Source organism: Triplophysa rosa, linkage group LG8 (assembly GCF_024868665.1).
Source record: "Triplophysa rosa linkage group LG8, Trosa_1v2, whole genome shotgun sequence".
In the NCBI taxonomy this organism is placed as follows: domain Eukaryota; kingdom Metazoa; phylum Chordata; class Actinopteri; order Cypriniformes; family Nemacheilidae; genus Triplophysa; species Triplophysa rosa.
In genome coordinates this window covers 13,473,515-13,494,102 of record NC_079897.1, presented here as the reverse complement: position 1 = coordinate 13,494,102, position 20,588 = coordinate 13,473,515, and the positions used below count along the sequence as shown (strand labels likewise).

At 39.4% G+C, this 20,588-nt stretch overlaps 1 protein-coding gene across 3 annotated transcripts in view; it reads right to left on the bottom strand.

Moving 5' to 3' along the window:
* The window catches only part of triob (trio Rho guanine nucleotide exchange factor b), a 66,848-nt gene that overhangs the window by 34,479 nt on the left and 11,781 nt on the right, over positions 1-20,588 (bottom strand). For all 3 annotated transcript variants that reach the window (XM_057340694.1, XM_057340692.1, XM_057340693.1), the window contains exons 7-26: positions 17,546-17,741; positions 15,667-15,833; positions 11,605-11,724; positions 11,294-11,485; positions 8,814-8,963; positions 8,612-8,726; positions 8,404-8,519; positions 7,006-7,128; positions 6,632-6,826; positions 6,415-6,530; positions 6,091-6,157; positions 5,403-5,512; positions 4,541-4,610; positions 3,785-3,874; positions 3,355-3,447; positions 3,092-3,203; positions 2,825-3,015; positions 2,635-2,736; positions 2,206-2,345; positions 1,904-2,003 (exon numbers count right to left, since the gene is read on the bottom strand). In XM_057340694.1, coding sequence (XP_057196677.1) covers positions 1,904-2,003; positions 2,206-2,345; positions 2,635-2,736; positions 2,825-3,015; positions 3,092-3,203; positions 3,355-3,447; positions 3,785-3,874; positions 4,541-4,610; positions 5,403-5,512; positions 6,091-6,157; positions 6,415-6,530; positions 6,632-6,826; positions 7,006-7,128; positions 8,404-8,519; positions 8,612-8,726; positions 8,814-8,963; positions 11,294-11,485; positions 11,605-11,724; positions 15,667-15,833; positions 17,546-17,741 — 2,565 coding nt within the window. The remainder of the gene's footprint in view (positions 1-1,903; positions 2,004-2,205; positions 2,346-2,634; positions 2,737-2,824; positions 3,016-3,091; positions 3,204-3,354; positions 3,448-3,784; positions 3,875-4,540; positions 4,611-5,402; positions 5,513-6,090; positions 6,158-6,414; positions 6,531-6,631; positions 6,827-7,005; positions 7,129-8,403; positions 8,520-8,611; positions 8,727-8,813; positions 8,964-11,293; positions 11,486-11,604; positions 11,725-15,666; positions 15,834-17,545; positions 17,742-20,588) is intronic.

The following is a 20,588-nucleotide window of genomic DNA, read 5'->3' as shown; positions in this document are numbered from 1 at the left end:
TTCTTTAACGGTCCGCTATCTGATCGAAGTAGTAAGCTTATGTGTTTACATCAGTTGCAATAAGAATTCATCACGATTGACTTAACGCTAAATATTTTTAAAAGTATGCGAAGATACGCCATAAACTAACAATCATTGTTGTTTGTTGCTGTTAACTTTTGACACGTTCATGAATTTACACCAGTCTGTTACTGCAGGGACATTTCCACGCGTCTAAACATGACGCAACACAAAACGTGATTGGTTGCTTTACCCGTCAGTCATATGGCCTTCAGAGTGAGCCTTGGCCCATAAAAGCGGCCAAAGTTCCAAGACCTTCAGTACAGTGGTGGAGAGATGAAGCCCCATGAAGTATTGAAGCTTTTCAGCCAAGTGGTTCACAAAAGGGTTAAATTCTTACGGCTTCAATTGCTCACAATACCATCTGGTGGCCAAAGAGTGTAAAACAAGCAGATACATTACAGATGTGACTGATGTGGTCTGTGATACACTGTATTTTGCGCCAGTTAAGGCTTAGAAATAACGGTGAAGAAAAAAATTAATTTCCACATAGACTAATCTATTTATATGAATATAATGTGTATTTTCTGGTGGTATATAATGATTGTATAACATAACTGTGTAATAAACGTATTGGCTTGAAATGAATGGGGCTATCAAATGTGTGTAAATCAATTATTTGGTCATAATAGGCAGAAGGGGCAATATTATTATTCTAAAACTGGAAAGTGTGTGGGCTTAACTGGGCAGAGCGCAGAAAATGTGCTTGTGTAACTTGGTTTATGAAGCTGTCAAAAAAAACCCGCTTACTGAACCACTTAGGCGGAAGTGAGGCTTCAGATGTCATCTATGACGTCACTGGTCTACAGCGATACAAGCCTTGATACATGCTTCACTGAAAGCTTCCGGGATTTCTCGACACACACTCCGAAGCCTCAGCACAGAACGTAACATCACTACTTCAGTATTAAGGTCTGGCTACTCGAGACTAGCAGCAGCTTTGCTTTGAGTCAGAGAGCCTTGAGAGAGATGAATGAAGCACATGCTTTCTGACGGCAAGCGGGTACATTTATATATATATATATATATATATATATATATGTATATGCATCATTTAGCTTTGTGTCTGACCTAAATAAAACACAAAAAGTACTTAGACCTTATCAAAAATGTCAAAGAGAAAATAGGGGGCCAAACACACCATGGCCATAAACCTTTCAAGGAAACCTGTTTGGTCACAGCGCCCCTGGTGGTCATGATAGAAAAAACGGTGACACTGTTACCAAATGAATAATGAATAATGTTATTGTTGCAATGATGCAAAGATGTTAACAAAAAATCATTTATATTGTTTTGTGGGACTTTGACAGAGGATTGGACACACTTTTAAGCATTGCACAAATCTGTTCAGGAAACCTTGAAAATGCGATCATAGTTTTCCACAAGCCATGCTACGTTACCATGTTAAAAATACCAGCACTGCTGGTCACCAGCACATAATGTTGTGTTTTACATGCCCTAAGCTTCTTCACTTTCTAAACAAACTAGAAAGACCAATGTGGTTGACCAGACTAACTTTTATTGGTCCACTAACCAGTCCAACAAAGTGTCTGCAGAAGTCAACAAATAACAGACCAACAGAGTCAACAAATACAATCTTGTGGTGGTCATCCCAGCTTAAACCAATAGAACCATATTAGCATTTTACTTTCCCAAACAATTTTAAATGGACTGTAAAACGGGCTAAAAGTCTAACTGTTAGGGTTAGGCTAAAACTTTAAAACACAGGAATTAAAATAATCTTCTCAATGGGAAAATGCTCTTGTTGCCAGCGCTCTTGTTGTGCTGAATGTCAGCTGTTCCTGGCACCTTTGCTCTAAAGCGGACCGATCTTCACACTCACCTTGTCGCTATCCAATGTGTTCTGAGAGGTGCGGGAGGCGATGGAGATGGTGTCTGGCTGACTGCTTGCATCACCCTGGCTGTCGAAGTCCTCTCCATCCCTGCAATCATATATATCAGTAAAAATGCAATGCAATAACCAGCTAGGCATCACATTATGATTTTAGTTTATTTGGGTCTATTGGGGTCAACATCTACAAAGAAAAGAAAATGTTTGAATTTTTTTCACAACTCGAATGCAGTCCACTAGTTCAATACATATCAGCTTATCAGATGTATGGTTTATTTGATTGGTTAACGTACCGTTTGCCCTTGTGTTTGGCTGCAGTAGCTTTGGGAATGTGTATTGGCTCCTTGAGCGCCCCCCGTAAATGGATGGTACGTTCTTGAATGACTTCGCGAACATGTTTGATCCACTCCTGTTTGTTTTCAATACAGGAAGCCTGCATTGAACACACACATAAGATCAATTACCATCTATCATATGCAACAGATTCGATGTACAGATGCGTACAGCTTTGTAATTGCAAAAATACATTGTAAGAATTCATTTTTCCATTCACAAAATGTAAATCATATAGTGATCACTGGGATCAATGCAACATTAAATCACATTATAACCAACGTTGTATGTGACTTCAGATTGATCACATGACTTCATATCAATAGCAAATGCAACAAAAACTGTAAAATGCTTTTCAACTTCAACAATTCAGAAAATGACAATATTACCTTTAAAACGATTTTGTTGTCTGAGGTAGGTGTCCGTCCAACCCAGAGTGCAAATTTACATGGATCTCCTTCCACATGTTCAGTCACTCCCAGATCTAAGGTCTAAACGTGACAGCGAAACCATCAAATAAACATTGTCTTGTGCCTATCCTCAAAATCAAACACAATTTTGTTTTGTAAACAACTGTACCATGAGCTTGCTCTTGTAGAGGTACTTGCTCCTGCCGTTGGAGTCTTTGACATCCTTGCTGAAGATCAGGGACATCTCAAACAGGAAGAGATGCCGCTCTCTGCCCTTACGGATCAGAGTCTTTGGATCCCAAACCTGGAAGGACTCCTGCAGGATCAACTCACCCTGAGACTCAATGTTCTCATCGAAACCTGAGAAGAAATCAGAGCGTGAGATACAAACAACCATAGTTTTAAATGAAGGCTTGGCTTTGCGTATGTTCCTCACCGTCCAGCATACTGAGGTGCATGGCATCATTGGCTCTCTTAGGCACACTGAGCATAACCTCCAGACCGTCTTTTATCTCTCCTTTACCCTCCTCACAACACGTCAACAGTTCCTACAAACAAGACAAGAAAATAACACGCTTAATAATGACAACATGTACATGTGCTGAACATATTAGTGCAGAAAATATAATTCGTCTGATTTGGATGATTTCCGATTTGGTTAATGTCATTGCCGGGTTTCATGTACGGCAGAACACATACCTTCAACAGTAGCTGGTATTTGGTGATCCTCTGAACTGGTTTAATGAGATAAGATGAGATGGAGTTGGCCAGTCGGTGCCTTTGTTGGATTTCCTGGATGCGTAACAAACACAAATCGGAAAATCTCACCATGAAAAACATCAACAACATCTCTCCTCTGCATTACGCATCCTCCTCTGCAAGGGTTACCGAATCAAGAAAAGCAACATCTCAGCACACCACAGTATACAGTACTCACATACACACACACACACACGCGCGCGCACACAACCTCTTTCTAAAATACACACCCACAACCGTTACATAATCACTGTCTATATATGTCAGTGAACTCTCTGGAGAGCATAAGTGGGATATTTAAAAAGAATCTTGTCTTTAATTGTGAACTCGCATGTAAAAGATTGTCAGGATTAGTTTGCTTATTACTCACATCAAAATAGTTGCCTGCGTGCTCCAGGATGAGCTGAGTGGAGTCAGGCTTGTTCTTACAGTAATTCACATACATCTGGAACTTATCTGCCTGCAGAAAAACATACATACATATTCATGTAAATTATTATTATAATAACATTATTTAATATTTAAAACAGTTCTTTCTAGTTCTCGAATCTGATTGGCTAGAGCCACGCGATATTCCACCAGTATCACTGTTTGTATCACTCCGCCACAAAACTAAGTAAACTTATGAAACTAAGTAAAACACGCACATTTGGCAGTGTCTCTTTGAGCAATTTACAGCTGTTACAATAGGTGGAGGTATGCACCTGAACAAGTTGGTTGCGACCCGCCATATAAACAGAGAGAGAGAGAGAGAGAGAGAGAGAGCGAGAGCGAGAGAGAGAACTTGCTACTGTAAATAAGCACATGTTTACATTAAAAAAACAATGTAAAGTGCCGCAATGTGTCCTTTTACAGTCTCTCTCTTTCATTCACATGCACGTCCGGTCTCATTATTTCTCACTAATAACTTCAATGAAGCAGCACTGCGCTAATATAAAAGATGCGACGGTTTGGAATTAGTAACGGAGGTTTGTTTAACTGTATGCTGGGCTGGAATTAAGAGCGGAAGAAAGTAGGACACTCCGATGTTGTTTTTGATTTATTTACACTTGCATTATATGCGTTTAAATAGTTACAGATATGCTCTGGTTTAAAGTCACTATAATATTAGCACAGCGAAACTCACCCATGTGACGAAACAGTGACCCACATCCTCTGGGAGCTGCTCATATTTCTCCAACTCTTTGAGGAAAATGCTGAGGAATGGAAAGAGAGGCGACAGGCAGATAATGAGAAAGTAATTTTGTTCAATTCATGATCACAGTTCAGGGGGCGTATTACAGAAAGTTTCTTATCTTAGGTCTTAACTTAAGATTTGATATGTTCAGTTATTATTTTTCGCAAATTGCCATTAAAGTAACAAATCTTAAGTTGATTTAGGATTCTTATCTTATCTCTAGCTAGGGAATCTTATATAGCTCCATTGAGTTCAATAACTCTCAGGTCTGTTTTCAAGCAACCGACAATGTGCAAGCTGCTCCTGTGATGTAATATTCAATTAAAACACAAACTTATCGGCCTTTCTATTTCAGAAAAATAAGTTTTAATAAGCTATATGGAATCATAATTTGGTGGAGTCTGTATTGTTAGCGTTTTGTTGTTGAGGCGCATTAAGTTACATTTACATTTAAGCATTTAACAGACGCTCCGGACAAACTTAAAATATGAGTAAAACAACTGCGCGATTCATCCTAAATGGGCAATAATCAAATAAATGCTACGATACACTCCTGTGAGAAGACAGAAAGGAGTCAGTCAAATATAAAGTTCACATTCCTTTTAGTGTCAAGTGTTCACGGAAAATGTAACCTATCTCTACCTATTTGTAGATAAGATAATGCACTACGGAAATGCTGTCATATAATAGTTTTGTTGTAAATAAGGTCCTACCTGAAATTACCATGGTTACAAAACAGTTAAGATAAGATTTTCAAGTTACGATCTTTCTGTAATACGCCCCCATGTGCACATAGTTAGGGATCACTGACTTTTGGTGGAACTCGTATAGGTCTTGCATATTGCCAAAGATGATGTGCTCTTTGTTGACGATCCCTGAGGGAATCTCCTCCACACCACTGGTCATCTCCCATAGGTATGTCTGAAATGAACACAAGTTTAGAAGTCTTGCCAATAAATAGACTAGTGCTAAAGCCTTAACAGCACATTTATAAAAAAACATCTAAAAGTGCAATACGGCACATTTTAATACTATTTTTATATATAATATTCCCTGGGAATTGAACACATGGCCTTGCTGTTATTAGCATCATGCTTCACCAAATTGAGCTCAAGTACATGATAAACTCCTCTAATAATCTGTAAAGCAAATTCGTCCATGAACCAATTATACATGATTACATGTTCATTCCAGATTGTATAGATATTCCAATAGCCACGGAGCACTTAAACCGTTTCTGAAATAAAGGCTTTACCATAATATGGGCCTTAATCAAAAATGGTGCCTAAAATCGTGGCCAGTGTTTTAATAACCCTCAATCTTTTCATAAGATCAAACAGCAGCTATTCCAGGATAAACTGAATTGTTAGCTCTCTGCGCTGATGCGAATTCATTTATAGCCCAGGGCTTTTGTCATCCATCCAAAGTGGACACTAGTGCACCACACCCTCAGAAACGTTCGTCTGTACTGTGCAGACCATGACGACAGCAACACTTACTTCCATACACTCGCGCAGGTCTCTCACATATGCTTTCTCAGTCTGAATGAGCTCTGCCATTATAAACCTGAATGAGACAGAAATACACCAGAGCCGTAGTGTCAACATTAGTCTGAAAGCTTTGGGAGTGGCTTCATTCTGCTATAATACTCTCACAACATGCATGCTGCAAAAATCAGTATTTTTGTCTTCTTTTCCAGTAGTAATATCCAAACATACAGATATCAGATGTCAATTACTCATTTATATGATTTTTTGCAGTGTATATTATTTGTATTATTTTGCATGTTGCATGTTATTGTATAATCCACTTTGAAGACGTACTCTTTCCTGCGGGCTGATTTGCGCTTCTCCTCATTGAGCTCATGGTTGGCATCTCTGAATTTGACCTCGGCACCAGGAGCACTGGCTGGAATGATGTCCAACTGAAGATCTTTACTCTGAAATCCCAAAGAAATGTTGCAAGACATATTTTCCATAAATCATCATCATTCTCAAATCACCGCAGACCACACGAACCCTGCATCACACACACTCTCACCGCTTTGTTGGAGTCTGTGACCAGGCCGAGCACTTTCTCCAGGCAGAAACGGTACTTGTCCATGCGGATGGAAAAGTCACGGTAGCGCTTGTCCACAGAGGCGACCCATTTCTGAATCTCGCCCGCATGGGAGTGGCCCTTTTCACAAAAACCATCGGCGAGCTGGATCAACAACTTCACCCGCTCTTTGGTTTGCTGGGGAGAGAGAGAAAGAGAGACCTGGGTTGATTTCACAGAATGTAAACATCATGTGGGAGAATCACAGATGATAGGAATAACTATAAACAGGCCGGCCTGAAGCTTGATGCAAACCACCAGGTTTCTGGACATCTACACGATTAAAGAATAAACTGAAATCTAGAAAGCAACAGTACCTTGGCTGTGATCTGGAATTCCTCGTGTTCCTTCAGGAGTTCCTGTGTGTGGTGTATAGTTGATCCTGTGGAAGTGTGTGTGGACAGGTAGAATTCTCCTGTGTCGTGGATCCACTCCAAAGCCTGCAAGAAACATTCATAAAGGGAATTTTAATACACTAATTACATACATGTATTTTTTTATGTTTATGCTAAATTCTCACGTGTCCACTAGAGGGAATAAAATCTCTAAAAGCACTCTTGGTCATTGTGAAATCAGTTTTCGTTTTCTCTTTTTCCAAAAGCAAAGTGCTAAGATTTTTTTAAAATATGTAAATAAAAAACAGTTTAAACACATATTACCTAATTATATATTCACTAGTTCGCATTAACATGTAATCTGATAAAATAAAGCATATTTGGCGTGCGGTCCAAGGGGAGGGCTCCGAGCTCGGAATTTTGCCCCGAACCCAGAGTACCCCCCTCTTTAACTGGGATAGATGCCAGTAGAGAGTGAGGCGATGGGGTGGAGGAGGGATGCTGCAAAAGCGAGACAGAGACGAGGGACGGCTTTATATAGCGTCTTCTCCGTGCTGATTGGTTGGATTACATCATCATGCTCCTCCCAAATTTAATTAAATAAACTTCATTTAACACAACTTTACTGGCAAGTAATTTTCTATCCACACTAAAAATGAAAATGCCACAGCCAATCAGAAAGTGCTGTTAATTATACGTGAGGATTTTGGTCCAATCCGTTTCACTGTGGGCGGGGCTACAAGGCAAGACTGAAACAAAATCCAAGCGAAACAAAACATTGCTTGCGGCAATAACGCTGTGTTCTTCATGAATATTTCCATCAAAACTGTGCGTTTCAGAGAAATGTCTTTATGAGCATGTGATACATCACAGTTTAACTTCCACAGAGTTTTTATAGCAGTCCCACAAACCGCTGAGGGCTTGACCCGATGTGATTCTGTTATTTTAGACTCCAGAAATAGTTGTTGTGGTCTGAAGCCTCTAGTCTTGAAGTCAAGTGTGCAAGACATAAAATAAGATGATCTGGATTTAAAGGTTTGGTCTGAAGAACATCTCAAGCTCAGATGTCTTCAAGCACAACTCAAAACTCTGCTTCAGTGTGACCTGTAACATGACCGTTCCCCCTTACACACGTCTTTTTCTTATTTTTTCAACACTTTTTTACCTAACTGTTTACAGAGAAAGTTGCTTTAAACAAATTCTTCCACTGCCGCCTAATGTTGCATCATCAGTTTCAGATGCAATCGTCTCTGTTTCTGTCTAAGTGGCTGTCTAAGAGCAAAATGAACCAGACTTCACTCAGATTTTTAAAAGCCTTGCTCTATGAATCTGTTTTTTCATTACATGTGTCCTAGTTCATACAGTTAGATTGACACTGACCTGTTTAACGCTTCTTTCAAACACCACATACTGCTGACACTGGTCAAGTCTCCTCTTTCTCATGGTCCAGAAGTGCAGAACCCGGTTCTCCCTTTGCAGCAACTCATTTAAGATGTCTGCGGTGAGACAGGAACAGAGATTTAGAACCCAAAAAGGTATTTGCATGGTAACGTGACAGGGCTTTGATAAAAGGAGAATGTAGTCGTACTTTTGACTTGTTGTTCAGGGGCTTTGACGTGCGCGAGCATCCCGGGCATATTCACGCTGTTTCTGTGCAGGTACTTCAAGAAGACGTCAGCGTTGCGTCTGGCCAGTGTACACGCCTTCAGAGAAAAACAGATTGAGTGAATGCATGAATCCATATTAAAGCAGTCCATCATGTGACGGATGTGTAAGTGTGCGTTCAGTACCTTGAGGAAGGCCTCTTTCTGCTCCAGGTGTTTGCTTATCATGGGTGTCACATGGTCAGATTCTGAGTTTGGTCCTAGTTTATCGGTGCCTCCGCACCAGTCCTCCTCTCGCTTGTATTCCTGCTCTAAACTCTCCAACACACTACACACCTGCGGAACACACACACAATATACAAATATTTAGTCACATACACCAATACAAATATAGACATGGAAATTGAAATTTGTATTGTCGATATGTGTATTGTTTTAATATACAAATAAGGGCTGTCAAGCTAGTAAACATTGTAATTTGTTAAAATTACACAATATGCTGATTAATAAAATCACACGTATCACAAGTAATCACAATATTTGCAGAGAAAACCCCCAAATAAACAATTTAATATAGCTGGGTTTCCATCCAAACGTAATGTGAATCTTTTCAAAGTTCACAATAACAGGAGTTAAGACTAATGCGAAATTGGTGCCTTTCCATCAAGTTCCTCAAGCGCATCACGGTGGTATTGGTAACAGCCGCTTCATCTCGTGGCTTTAAAGGTGCAGTGAACTAGGTCCACAAATTTATTCAACAGTAACAAATAACAACTGTTATTCACACGAGGCACGAGGAATGCACCTGAACACCGCCTCCACAGAAGAATATCAACACCTACTTCTCGAGCCCTGCCCACTGGTTCGTGCATGACAGTACTGAACACAAGCTGCACGGAACCAGATAGAGCCGTTAAAGATCGCAAAATGTTGTGCAGTGCCTGGTTATGGAAGAACACAGTCGCTGCATAACCTTCCTTCGGATTCCGACAGTAGGAATGCGTGGTTGAAGTTCATTTTTAAAGACGTTCTAGCTCACGTGGGGAAAACATTGAGCGTTTGTTCGCTTCATTTCAACGTGGATTCCTTGAACAAGTCTTTGCGAAGAGACTAAAATTAAAAAGCAGTGCTGTGCCGTCAATATTGGATCCGATAGGAATGGCGCAGCAATCTTATGTGAGTAAAACATATTTGTACTATGCGTCACTATTGCTTTGTTAGAGATCGCTTGATATGCCCTGATAGTATTACCTGGGGACCTCTAGTCATTTGTAATAATTGTAATCGGCATCTCTGTGATTTGGCGGGCTTATATATCATTTTTCAAGGTTTTATCCACCATTTGCAAATAATGGAGGCTGTTTTGAAGTGTTTTGATATTATTTCTGGTGCTGGGTCATTTTGGCCGGGAGTCTACCGTTTGTTTATTTATCATGAAAACTATAACATTTGAGACCCGTGATCGCGGTGATCTTCTGTCCGGTTCGCGGGTCTTAAATGCTGACATGTACGGTATATCACTAAACACCATACAACTATAGGCTATACAAACTATACGCAAAGCCTTGCCATCACATCCGGGAAATAAGTCCGTAAATTTGAGTAAAATCAAGTTATGTAACGTTACGTGTCTAACCAAATTCACAGAAGGCTCCAACTAAGTCAACTACGCAAGCTGCTATCCAATCATAGCAGTGGGAGTTTACTTCCAAGTCTTCTATGCGGCCCGCCCTTAAAAACCCAGCGTTTCTCCAGCTGGCCTCAAAACCAGGGTAGAAAATAGCCTATTACTTATTGATTTTGATGTTTTCGAATGTAAAAACCACGCGAATGTCATAAGTAGACATCAGACAATAGTATAAAACAATAAAAATGGCCAGTTCATTGCACCTTTAATGTTCGCTACGTCAGAATTAATTCGGCAAATGCGTTTCCATCTCCCATTATTTGCATGAACTGTATTTCTCAAAAAAATGAAAAAGCACCTCAAGCGAGTGTAAAAACTTTTTTGAGAATTAACGAGTTTTTTTTTTCAAATTTGGCATTTCCATCACTCATTTCTGATGGGAAACTTCAAAATGCGCAGGGTGATGGAAATCCGGCTACTGACACTGTTGTTCAGGCGATGGTTAAATAAATTTTGAATAATGTTACAGACACATCACATCCTTAATAACACTATATTGTGATAAAACCGCTCGGCCACTTTAATCAGATTTTGATTGATTGACTTTAATCTGAACATTTGGTTGTGGATTAGATCAGGTTTGTAAAAGATTGTATGTGTTTCTTTGCTAAAGACAAAACAATGTAAGTCCCCCTGTGGTGAAGATCAAGTTTATAATGTTGTTTATATGTCTATGTGGTGTTTTTAATATGCTTTAAGATAAACCACATGCAAATTCATCATGTTAAACCATTGCGGAGTATTTTCTCCCTAAAAAAGTTTACCAAAAACTGTTTAACAAATGCAGTTTGAAACTGCCTCTGTTTATGAAATCACAACCCTGTAACCAATCACATTAATTATTACCACACTAAAAAACTTTACATATGATATTTTAATGCTTAAATATGAGCTTTAAGTGATAAAATTATGAAATGCAGTGGGACGTTAACAATATCAAAACAGCAGGTCACTTTCAAGACAAGAGAGCTGATCTGACCTGCTCTGAGGTCTTGTAGAAGGCTACTGAAGCATTGACCAGTTTGAGCCGGTCCTCCATCTTCAGCATGAGCTGCTGCCAATGAGACGCCACCTTCTCAGCGCAGTCGCGGATCATGTCCATGTCGTAGTGATTGGCCTGTAACAGAGCCTCGGCCTTCTGTTGCACCTGGAGAGCACTCTGATGGGTCTTCTGCACAGAAACACCAGCACGACACAAAACATAAACGTGAGAAGTACCCACGAATCTGATACAATCTTTGTTCTTGATTTTTTAATAATACATTTATTTGTTGTACGATTGTTTGGTACCTCAATGGCGTGTTGAAACTGCTCATGTTCCCTCTGTAACTGTTCTGCCTCCTGCAGCGAGCTGGCTGTGATGAGTCCTGCATTCAGCATCGACTCTCCATTACGAATCCAACCCAGCACCTGAAGCACACGCATTCATGTATTTAAGAAACTAGGTCCTGCTCAAACAGGACTTTTTTATTTGTTACTTTGTGTTTTCTTTTTCTAGAGAGCATTCGACTGGATGAAAGGATCCTGATGAGGTGCAAGATGAGTCATCATTATGTTTTTTTACAAGTTTTTTTTTGCGTTATTTGGAAAATAATGAAAGCGACTTTGCAGAGGTTTTGTTACTAGTTTTTGTTTTTCTAAAACAATTATAGGATAGTATAAAGTTAATGTATAGAGGTAATTCACATACAGATTTCTTAAAAGTACAGTAGCACAAAAACACATTTATTGTAATTCTCAAAGAGTGTGGGTAATGTTAACAGTAATGTTAAAATTAAAGGAGCCATGAATTAAAAACACAATTTTAACCCGAGATTTTGTAATATAAGAGGGAATTGTATTTAAGCGAACATCCTGTAAGTGTCAGAACTGAAAACGCCCTTGTTACTGAAATAACAACCGTTATTGACATCAGGCTCAGCGAACGGCAGGTTCTGGAATGCACCTATCTATGGTCATTGATAGGTTGAACACCACCTCCACAGAAGAATATCAACGACTAGTTCTCTAGCCCCGCCCACTGGTTCGCGTATGACAGTACTGAAGTAACACAAGTTGCGTGGAACCAGATAGAGCGAGCAAGCAATAAACATGCCGTCCTTCGGACTGTGATAACTTCGTATTCCGACATTAGTAATGCGTGGTTGAAGTTTATTTTTAAAGACGTTCCAGCTGACCTGGATATAACATTGAGCATTTGTTCGATTCATTTCACAACAGATTATTTTGTGAACAAGGCCCAGGTCGACGCTGGATTTGCAGAGAGACTAAAATTAAAAAGCAGTGCTGTGCCGTCAATATTGGATCCAATAGGAATGGCGCAGCAATCTTATGTGAGTAAAACATTTTTGTACTATGCGTCACTACTGCTTTGTTAGAGATCACTTGATATACCCTGAGCACTATTCGCACAGGATTAGTATTACTTGGGGACCTCTAGTCATTTGTATTAATTGCAGAGGTTGTGTGTGATCTTAATCCTGTGCGAATCGGCATCTCTGTGATTTGGCGGGCTCAAATATAATTTTTCAAGGTTTTATCCACCGTTTGCGAATAATGGCGGCTGTTTTGAAGTGTTATTATTGGTATTATTTCGGGTGCTGGGTCATATCCATAAGTTACCGGCAGTCTCCCGTTTGTTTATTTATCATGGAAACTCTCGTAACACTTGAGACCTGCGATCGCGGTGATCTTCTGTCCAGTCGCGATCACGGGTCTCAAATGATGACAGGTACGGTCATATATCATTAAACGCAATACAAGTATAGGCTATACAAACTATACGCAAAGCCTTGCCATCACATTCGGGGAAATAAGTCCGTAAATTTGAGTAAATCAGAGGCTTCACTTATCCCGTGCGAATGCGTCACATGAAATACAGATGTGGGGAGGTCATTTATAAATCACAGGAGGTCTCCAGATAATACTAATACCGTGCGAAAACTGCAAATGGTGCTAATGTGTAACCTAACGTTACGTGTCTAACCAAATTCACAGAAGGCTCCAACTAAGTTTACTACGCAAACTGCTATCCAATCATAGCAGTGGGCGTTTACTTCCAAGTCTTCAATGCGGCCCGCCCATTAAAACCGAGCATTTGTAGAGCCGGCCTCAAAACCCGGGTAGAAAATAGCCTATAACTTATTGATTTTGATGTTTTTGAATGTAAAAACCACGCGAACGTCATAAGTAGACCTCATACAACAGTATAAAACAATAAACAAGCCCAGTTCATGATACCTTTAACTATTTTTGGTTCAAGAAACCTTAAAGGGATAGTTCTCCCCAAAATTAAAATGCTGACATTATTTACTTACTCTCATGTAATTCCAAACCTGCATGACTTTCCTTCTTTTGCAGAACAGAAAAAAATATTTTGAAGAATGTTGGTAACAGAGAACCATTGGTCCCAATTGACTTGCTTTGGTTTTGTGTCCACACAATAGAAGTGAATGGGGACCAGTGGTTTTTGTTTACCAACTACTTTTGTGTTTTGCAGAAGAAAGAAAGTCCGATTTAAAATAACCATAGGGTGAGTAAATGATGACAGAATCTTCATTTTAGGGGTGAACTATCCCTTTAACTAACATAAAAATTCCTCTCTGTCCTCTGACACATGCTTTACTCTGACTCACTTTACACACCTGCTTCAGTGCTGATGTATTGCCACTGACATATAATATAATGTAACTGTGCTCCTGCATAAACATATAAATAAACACTGACAATTGCGACATAGAGACACACATAAGCAGGAGAGTGAAAAACCTGATCACACGCCCACTAAACACCACCCACACCCACTCAAAAACCCTGTGGTCATATCAGGTCTTAAACCCACACGGGGTCCTGCCTTCTGCACGTCTCTAAATGTTGTATTTGCTCTGGAGCAGTGCAGAAAATAAAATAAATAAATGACAGGATGAAATGAGATTACCAGCTGCTGCTCCTGGCCTAGTTTTTCGTTTCAATTCAAGCATGCACAGCGCAGTACAAGCCTTGTTTCCTTTAATCCTCGACGTGTCACTCAAAACGGATGCAAACGTAATCACAATATTAAAATAATAGTGACACTTTTATTAAGAATTTTTATTAATAAACTTTATATAATGCTTAACATATGAGTAGTATAAGGAGCGAAATTACTATCAATAAAAAGTAATGAAAAAATAATAATTAGATACACCATTTAATAACTAAATGTAATAATATGAAAACAAATAAAGGAATAAATAACTTAAACAAATACAAAAAATTTAGTTCTTCATTTATTTTGTAAATGATTATTTTCTAGGGATGTAACAATATTAGCGATATCGTGCTATCACAATAGCAAAATTGTCTCAATATTACCGTGGTCACATGACTGTATGAAACGATAGGTCTTCTGGGCCTAACATAGAGAATTAAAAAAAATAGATGTTACCTTTGGCAAGGTCCATCTGATGCAATTTTTAGGTAAATTGCCCCATCTCATGCTATAACTCATACCTCTAAGTATTAGAGGATAAAGAAGAGAGGATGCTCACGGCACGTTTTCATTTGTCATTTTAAATATTGCAATAAATACCGTACCGTGGGCTTTATACCGAAGTATTATCGTACAGTGAGATTTTGATATTGTTACATCCCTAATATTTTCTATATATTTTTTAAATGATTTATTTATTATGATTATTTTCGGTATTTTAAACTTTTGATTTTACTGTTTATTTTTATTCTGCATTTATTTTTGTAATTCAACGTACTTCTGAATGGTATAGCTTTTATGTGCATTTTATTAGTGCATATTTTGCAGCTGTAACCTCAAAAGGACATTCAGTTCACTCACGTTGACACATTCATTTATTTTTCTGAAAGGCACGTCTATTGTAGACGATGTAGTGAGGTGTCGGAGGCTTTACTGTACTGTACAATACAATGTCTGACTGTCAGCTTCGGTTTAGCCCACATTCACTACCCATGAGTCATTGCTCAGGTACAGACAGAGAAAACTCCCAGCTCGCAAATAAAGTCTCTATTGCTTAATTAACCGTGACACATATCCAACACGGCAGTGAGTGAGAAAGTAAAGATCAGTCACTGGAGTAAGATTGCTTTGAAAGGGTGGGCGTTTCAGAGCTTGTGGTAATTGTACTGCAGGGCCACAGCGAGGAATAAACGACATGAGCAACATTACAGTATTAGAGTTTAATGACGACCACTGGTCGGCTGGTTAAATGCTGCTTTAATGTCTTTTGTGAACTGTGAAAGTGAAGCGGGAATTTTACCTTGCAGTTAAAGTCAATGAACTGTGTGTATGTAAATGCATATGACAGACAGATCAACGGGCAGATGTGGTGTGCCTGTTACCTGTTTGACCTCGGCCTGCAGGTGACGGAGCTGAACGCACTGCTCCAGGTGACGTCTGTGCTGCTCTGCGGCTGCATCCAGCTCCTGCTGTTTCTCATGCAGGAAATCCAACAGGTCCTGCACCCGCGTGGCCATGTCAACATCGCGATCACACAGCAACTCCACACCTTCACACCCAGACAGAGAGAGAGAGATGACTATAAATGAACTACACAGGGGACATCAAGTATGAATCATCATATTCTTTGCTGATGTAACCATCTATTTGATGTATTTTTGCAGTGTGATTTGTCCATTAATTTGATCACAATAAAGCACATTTCCCTTTAAATACTAAAGCAATTCTATATCATGGTCTATGGCTCACGTGGAAACATAACTGTAAATGTTTCAAGCCGTACTTGGAACGGTTCGGCACAATGGTGGAAAAGCGCTCATAAACACCATGTGAAGTCTTGTTCACAAAAGGTTTAAAATAGTACATTTATGGTAAACATTATTGGTCTGAATGGGCTTTTAGTCAGTGGCTAAATAAGAAATGCTGTAGTTTCACGTGTGAATGACGGGTCTAAATGAACTTTAGAGTAGCTGTGATTTTTGGCCAAGACCTGCAACACATGTCAACAAGAGATCAATGGGGCAAAACAAAGATCTGATTAAAGAACACAGCCCAAACTAACCAGCAAACACAGGAGAAATGTGGAGAACTACACATATTTAAACTACTTTTGAATTGGAAACTAATTATGAGAATTGGACAAATGAACAGGTGATCATTTAGAAAAATCGAAACCTGGAGACACAACTGTCTTACTGACAATAAACATGATGATATATTTCAATAACACAGAATCAGGATTTGACTGGATAGTGAATCATTGTAAATAATATTATTGGTTAATATCATTTGGGCCCACCCACACAGACTTACATGAGCAAAAAGTGTTACTTCAAAGAAAAAGTCAATGTTTTGATGAAACACTAAAAAATGTTCAGTAGTGAATTGTGCATGTGCAGAATAAAACTGGGACATTTATTAAGAATGTAAACACGGCCAAAGCAAGCACTGAGCTAAATCACCAGTGCAAAAGCAAACTGGTCAACAGTATAACATAACCAGCATGTACAGAAGTGCAGCTACCCTGCTCTTAACATTCTTATAACACACATACCGCATCACACACACGCATACATACTTACATTTTACACCCGCAGCCCAGAACTGCATGGGGCTAAAGCTCTGTGTGTTCTCCAGCTTTGAGTCTGCACGCGTGCGAACTCCACAGATGCCGGGAGAAAAATGAGGATTGGTTTTGCTCTCTGCTGCCTGCATGTGTGTGCCGTCAGATGTTAAATCTCATGTGTGTGTGTGTCCAGTGATTTTGCTAGGCAAGCCTGTAGGATTACAGGGCCGGGACAGAGGAAGGGAGGGGTGCTGGATGTCTAGTTGGACCTGCTGTGTTCGGCATTAGCGTTTAGCTGCGGCCACTCCTCCCCCCTTAAGCCTGCTCTGGTCTAACTCTCTATCCCACACACACACTCATCCCTGATGCTTTACGACAGTGATCTAGTGACCACCAACGTTCGGTGTACAGAATAAGCACGGCGCCTGCATGTTCTGAAATGCATATCGGAGCACAAACACAGGCTGTGTTAAGACTTGACCACTTTGTGCATGCACGCTTACAAAAAAGCAATGTGGTGTATCATGGTACAGAAACAGCACCAGATGATGATACCAAGGTACTGAATGTTTATCACCCTGATGCACATACCATGGTAACTACAATGGTACAGTGCATACCTGTATAACATATAAAAAATATGAGCAAATATTGATCAAATTTGACCTCTAATGACCATCTCCAGGTGTACTCACCTGAGGCCTGAACCTCCGTGACGTACTGCAGCAGCTCCTGTCCCTGGTGGATGACGTGGAAGGTGAGGTTGTTCATGGTGAGAGCTTTATCGGCGTGATGCTGCAGTCTCTGTTCGGCTAGCGTCAGATCTTCAGTGTCGAAGTCATTCATCTGTTGAGACAGCTCTTCATTCCAGGACTCCAGGTCTGAGATCACCTGCACAACACATCCACAAACATGACATTATAATCTGGGGCTATATCGGTATTGGACAATATTAAAATTTTTCATTGATCTGATTAGGCCGGTAATGAATGCAGATAATGACAGGACACATTAAACTGCTCGATTCTGATCGGTTGATTCGGCAACATTCGCTGGCCAATATTTTGTCTCTGCAAAAAATTGATTTTTTTACCAAAGGTTTTCACCATACAGGTCAGATATAAATATTTGGTGGTTTAAAATTCCATGTGAAGTCTATCTTAGTTTTTAAAGCACTGTTTTATGTATTTAAAGTCAAGTTTTCCGTCGTCAGGTAAGTGAATTGACACATCCACAACAATCCATATTTCTTATGAATGGCAACATGAAAATGAAAACAAAATAACTATTTTGTGGTCTACGAAGCGCCATCTCTTCTTCATTTGTCAGGTATTATTGCTTCTGGTTTGCACATTTTGATACACAGAAAACCTACAAGTATGTCGTCTCTTCTTTGTCACATCCATAACTCATGTTTATTTCTCTCATCTTAAATAGAAAACATGTGCAGTTTTTTATGTCTGGACTCTATTATCCGTGGTATCCGTAGTAAAATATAAACAGATGATTCTAAATATCAGTAATAAATACATTCTCTGAGAATTTATAGTTTTGAGTAAAAATGTCACTTCCATAACACTGGACGAGCCCAACTTAGTTCATCGCGTTACTCTTCAAAAACAACACAAAAAACAAAAAAGGTAAACATGTGAAACTTGATACGGCGAGAAATAATGTTTACGTCAAGATTTTAACAGTTAATCCTCACATAATCCAGCCAATTGAACTACGGTATGAGAAGTCTCTCAAAAAGCACTCACTCAGCACCGACGTGTAGTTCTGAATTCTTCCTTCTCTCATAAACACAAGCATCTTTTCCTGGTTGTCTTTAGTGAAGATAACTAGAGCAGGAACACAAGTGCTCTCTCTATGGAGGCGGGAATCATGTGTGCGAGAGGAGTGTTTGGGAAATCACACACCCACTGTTGTGCCCTCTGGCGCCCGGCAGCTTTGAGTAAAAGCACCGACCCGCCCTGTTCTGAGTAATAATGTTACATTTGATGTACAAACACATCTGTGTTCACCTATTCTCCACCTACCAGACACAATATACTGGAAATTACAACTCAAATCCACCTACGCTGTCTGTGTATGGTTTTCTTGGCATGTGGTAAGATCCATCAATATTTACATGCTCTTTGTGTAAACTATCAACTTTCCCTTATCTATCAGCACAGTACCAACGCAATACGAGCGGCCCTTCAAAACCGCCCGTGATCTGTATTGGGCTATTACAGAGAGCGATATCACTTTTACTACAAGAGTGCCGCTCTGTTTTGTGTACTCTGATGACTTCATATAAGGTTTCCTATGAACAAAACATTCATTTAGAATCAATGCCATCAGAGGTCATTCGCAAAGCAGGTTGTTATAATAATGGCAGATGTCCTAAGGAAGACCCCCATTGACTTCTATTGTATGGACACAAAACCAATACGGACATTTCTAAAAATATCTTAAAGGGACACATCACCCAAAAATGTAAATTCTGTCATCATTTACTGACCCTCAAGTTGTTCAAAATCTGCATAAATTTCTTTGTTCTGATGAACACAGAGAAAGATATTTGGAAGAATGCTTGTAACCAAACAGCTCTTGGCCACCGTTGACTACCATTGTAGGAAAAATGTCTTTGTTCTGTTGAACACAAAAGAAGATATTTTGAAGAATGTAGGAAAGCAGTTCTGGGGCACTTTTGACTACCATTGTCATTTTTCCTACTATGGTAGTCAATGGTGCCCCACAACTGTTTGGTTACAAGCATTCTTCCAAATATCTTTCTCTGTGTTCATCAGAAGAATTTGAGTGTAAGTAAATAATGACGGATTGTCCATTTAAGAAAGTAAGCCAAATACAGTATAGGTTTGAAACGAATAAGGGGTTTTCAATTTTGGGGGGAATGGCCCATTTAAATGGGTTGATTGACTTTAAGAGTTTTAAAGTGATAGTTCACCCAAAAATGAAAATTCTGTCATCATTTACTCACCCTCTTGTTATTTCAAACCTTTATGACTTTCCTTCTTCCGCAGAACACAAAAGAAGATATTTTAAAGAAAGTTGGTAACCGAACAGCACTGGCAACCATTCACTTCTATTTTATGGACACAAAACCAATGCAAGTGAATGGGGTCCAGTTAACAACATTCTTCAAAATATCTTCGTTTGTGTTCTGCAGAAGAAAGTCATACAGGTTTGAAACGACAAAAGGGTGAGGAAATGGTGAGGTTTTTTATTTTTGGGTGAACTATCACTTTAATATGGCTGTTCTACATAAGACCTGTGAAAATATATTGACGTTGTGAAGCTGTCGGTTTGTCAAACACCCTTTCGACAAAATCGTGACGCATCACTCCGTGGCTCACAGCGCATGATGGAGCTTCTCTGTTCAGAGCTTCCGATCACAATCTCTAAGATGAAATCAATGGCTTTTGGCTTTTAGCTCTGTTTCATTGATCAGCTCAAGGACTCGACAGAAGAACAGAAGTAAGACCTTGAGCCTAACTGATGCTCTGCCAATGCACATCAAAGTCAGCAAAGATGGAAGTACTGGAAGTGAAAGCAAGGCCAGACTCAAAGCCTGTAAACTGATGTAAACTGATTCTTTTACAATCATCCACCCTTACTCTTAACATTTAGGAGTGCTTGAAGGCAACTCTATGAGTTAAAATGACGGTTTCAACACCTCCCTTTTAAAAGTTTATAAGCCTATTTGTTGTGCTTAACTAACTATGAATAAAT